At 67.3% G+C, this 2,500-nt stretch overlaps 1 protein-coding gene across 1 annotated transcript in view; it reads right to left on the bottom strand.

Moving 5' to 3' along the window:
* Positions 1-2,500, bottom strand: part of LOC137360066 (tyrosine-protein phosphatase non-receptor type 18-like) — a 52,575-nt gene that overhangs the window by 1,349 nt on the left and 48,726 nt on the right. Inside the window, exon 10 of the mRNA XM_068025657.1 lies at positions 81-147. Within this exon, the coding sequence (XP_067881758.1) occupies positions 81-147 (67 nt within the window). The remainder of the gene's footprint in view (positions 1-80; positions 148-2,500) is intronic.

Here is a 2,500-nt window from a genome sequence, read left to right on the forward strand (position 1 = left end):
TGTTTGTGAGTTGGGGGAGGGGCAAGTGCAGGAGCTGGGACCCGAATGCGGGGGTGAAGGGTTCCGGGTACTTTGTTTACCTTTCTCTGAGCAAACTCCGGACGTAGTCCACCGTTGCAGATCACCCCCGTCCGACCACAGCCCGCACTGCGAGAGTGACAACAGGTTACTCCAGTTCAATGACCTCCGACAGGTCAAAGGGCAGCTGACAAATGACCCCGACCCGACATCCCGTGGTGCCCCTTTCTCCCCCTCCCCCTAGCTCCTCTCAAAGATTAAGGGGGCGATCCAATCGAGAGAGGCCTCCTCCTGATCCGAACATTCCAGCGTTGGCATCCCAGTCAAGGCTGGGGATAGCACGCAGGTGACGGGCCGAAGTGCAGGGAGCTGCCAGAGGTCGGGAGGAGGGTTGGGTGAAGTCAGGCTGTTTGGAGGGCAGGTGGGGCTTTGAAAAGCTGACTGAATTTCCTACAGAACCATTCGCCCATTCGCCCAGTGCCAATCACGCCGGTGTCGGACTGGAGTCACATATCGGCCCAGACCGGTTTACGGTCATCTGCTATCCTGCTCCCCCGCCCGCCCCGGGAATCTCTCCTCGGCTCCCTCCTATTTCCCCCCGACATGCTGAACCAGTCCCGCTCCCAGTCGTATCCGACCTCGCGCTCGGCCTCCGAGGGTCCGACCGCGCTGTCACCCGGATTGTGTTACATCCCCTCCGCACAACGTCACCCCCCCCCCCCACTCCGGACTCGACTGCTCCGGACTTGCACCGTTCCCTGGAGTATAAAGACCAGTCACACACAGCACATTACTGTCCTGCACTGTAGGAAGTCGGGAGTGAGAGAGGGCAGAGGGTAGAAAACCATTTTAAAAAGCTGTTTGTCCTCGGAAGCCCCGTCGGGTGATGCCCCCCTTGCTCGAATAGCTCTCGGAACGAAAACATTTCTATTTAAACAAAACCGCCGCCGCCCCACACACAACCGCACCCCATTCCCGCGTTCCGGCTGCACTAATCCTGCCCGATTTGCCAACCGCGCTTTTCCAAAAGCTACGAGTCCTCGCTTGCCGTTCTCCGAGCCGAGGGGAAAGACCCTCCCCTCGACCTCGAGGCCTCTGCTGGGGGGGGGGGGGCGGCACCAATCGTTTGAGCGTCAGTTGGAGGGAGACCGAGCCGCGTGGCTCAGCCTGGAGGGTCGAGTTCAACGTCAGCCCGTGCGTCAGTGGCCCTCGATGCTGCCTCCGGGTCAGAGGTCGCGGGTTCGAGACCCCACTCCAGAGACTCGAGCCCCATAATCCAGGCACGACACTGCCCCTGGTGTCGGTACTGAGGGAGCACCGCACTGTCGGAGGGTCAGGACCGGGGGAGCGCCGCGCTGTCGGAGGGTCAGGACCGGGGGAGCGCCGCGCTGTCGGAGGGTCAGGACCGAGGGAGCGCCGCGCTGTCGGAGGGTCAGGACCGGGGGGAGCGCCGCGCTGTCGGAGGGTCAGGACCGGGGGAGCGCCGCGCTGTCGGAGGGTCAGGACCGAGGGAGCGCCGCGCTGTCGGAGGGTCAGGACCGGGGGAGCGCCGCGCTGTCGGAGGGTCAGGACCGGGGGAGCGCCGCGCTGTCGGAGGGTCAGGACCGGGGGAGCGCCGCGCTGTCGGAGGGTCAGGACCGGGGGAGCGCCGCGCTGTCGGAGGGTCAGGACCGAGGGAGCGCCGCGCTGTCGGAGGGTCAGGACCGAGGGAGCGCCGCGCTGTCGGAGGGTCAGGACCGAGGGAGCGCCGCGCTGTCGGAGGGTCAGGACCGAGGGAGCGCCGCGCTGTCGGAGGGTCAGGACCGAGGAGCGCCGCGCTGTCGGAGGGGTCAGGACCGAGGGAGCGCCGCGCTGTCGGAGGGTCAGGACCGAGGGAGCGCCGCGCTGTCGGAGGGTCAGGACCGAGGGAGCGCCGCGCTGTCGGAGGGTCAGGACCGAGGGAGCGCCGCGCTGTCGGAGGGTCAGGACCGAGGGAGCGCCGCGCTGTCGGAGGGTCAGGACCGAGGGAGCGCCGCGCTGTCGGAAGGTCAGGACCGAGGGAGCGCCGCGCTGTCGGAGGGTATGGACCGAGGGAGCGCCGCGCTGTCGGAGGGTCAGGACCGAGGGAGCGCCGCGCTGTCGGAGGGTCAGGACAGAGGGAGCGCCGCGCTGTCGGAGGGTCAGGACAGAGGGAGCGCCGCGCTGTCGGAGGGTCAGGACAGAGGGAGCGCCGCGCTGTCGGAGGGTCAGGACAGAGGGAGCGCCGCGCTGTCGGAGGGTCAGGACAGAGGGAGCGCCGTGCTGTCGGAGGGTCAGGACAGAGGGAGCGCCGCGCTGTCGGAGGGTCAGGACAGAGGGAGCGCCGCGCTGTCGGAGGGTCAGGACAGAGGGAGCGCCGCTCTGTCGGAGGGTCAGGACAGAGGGAGCGCCGCGCTGTCGGAGGGTCAGGACTGAGGGAGCGCCGCACTGTTGGAGGGTCAGTACTGAGGGAGCGCCGCACTGT

This window comes from Heterodontus francisci, unplaced genomic scaffold (genome assembly GCF_036365525.1).
Source record: "Heterodontus francisci isolate sHetFra1 unplaced genomic scaffold, sHetFra1.hap1 HAP1_SCAFFOLD_1085, whole genome shotgun sequence".
Classification (NCBI taxonomy): domain Eukaryota; kingdom Metazoa; phylum Chordata; class Chondrichthyes; order Heterodontiformes; family Heterodontidae; genus Heterodontus; species Heterodontus francisci.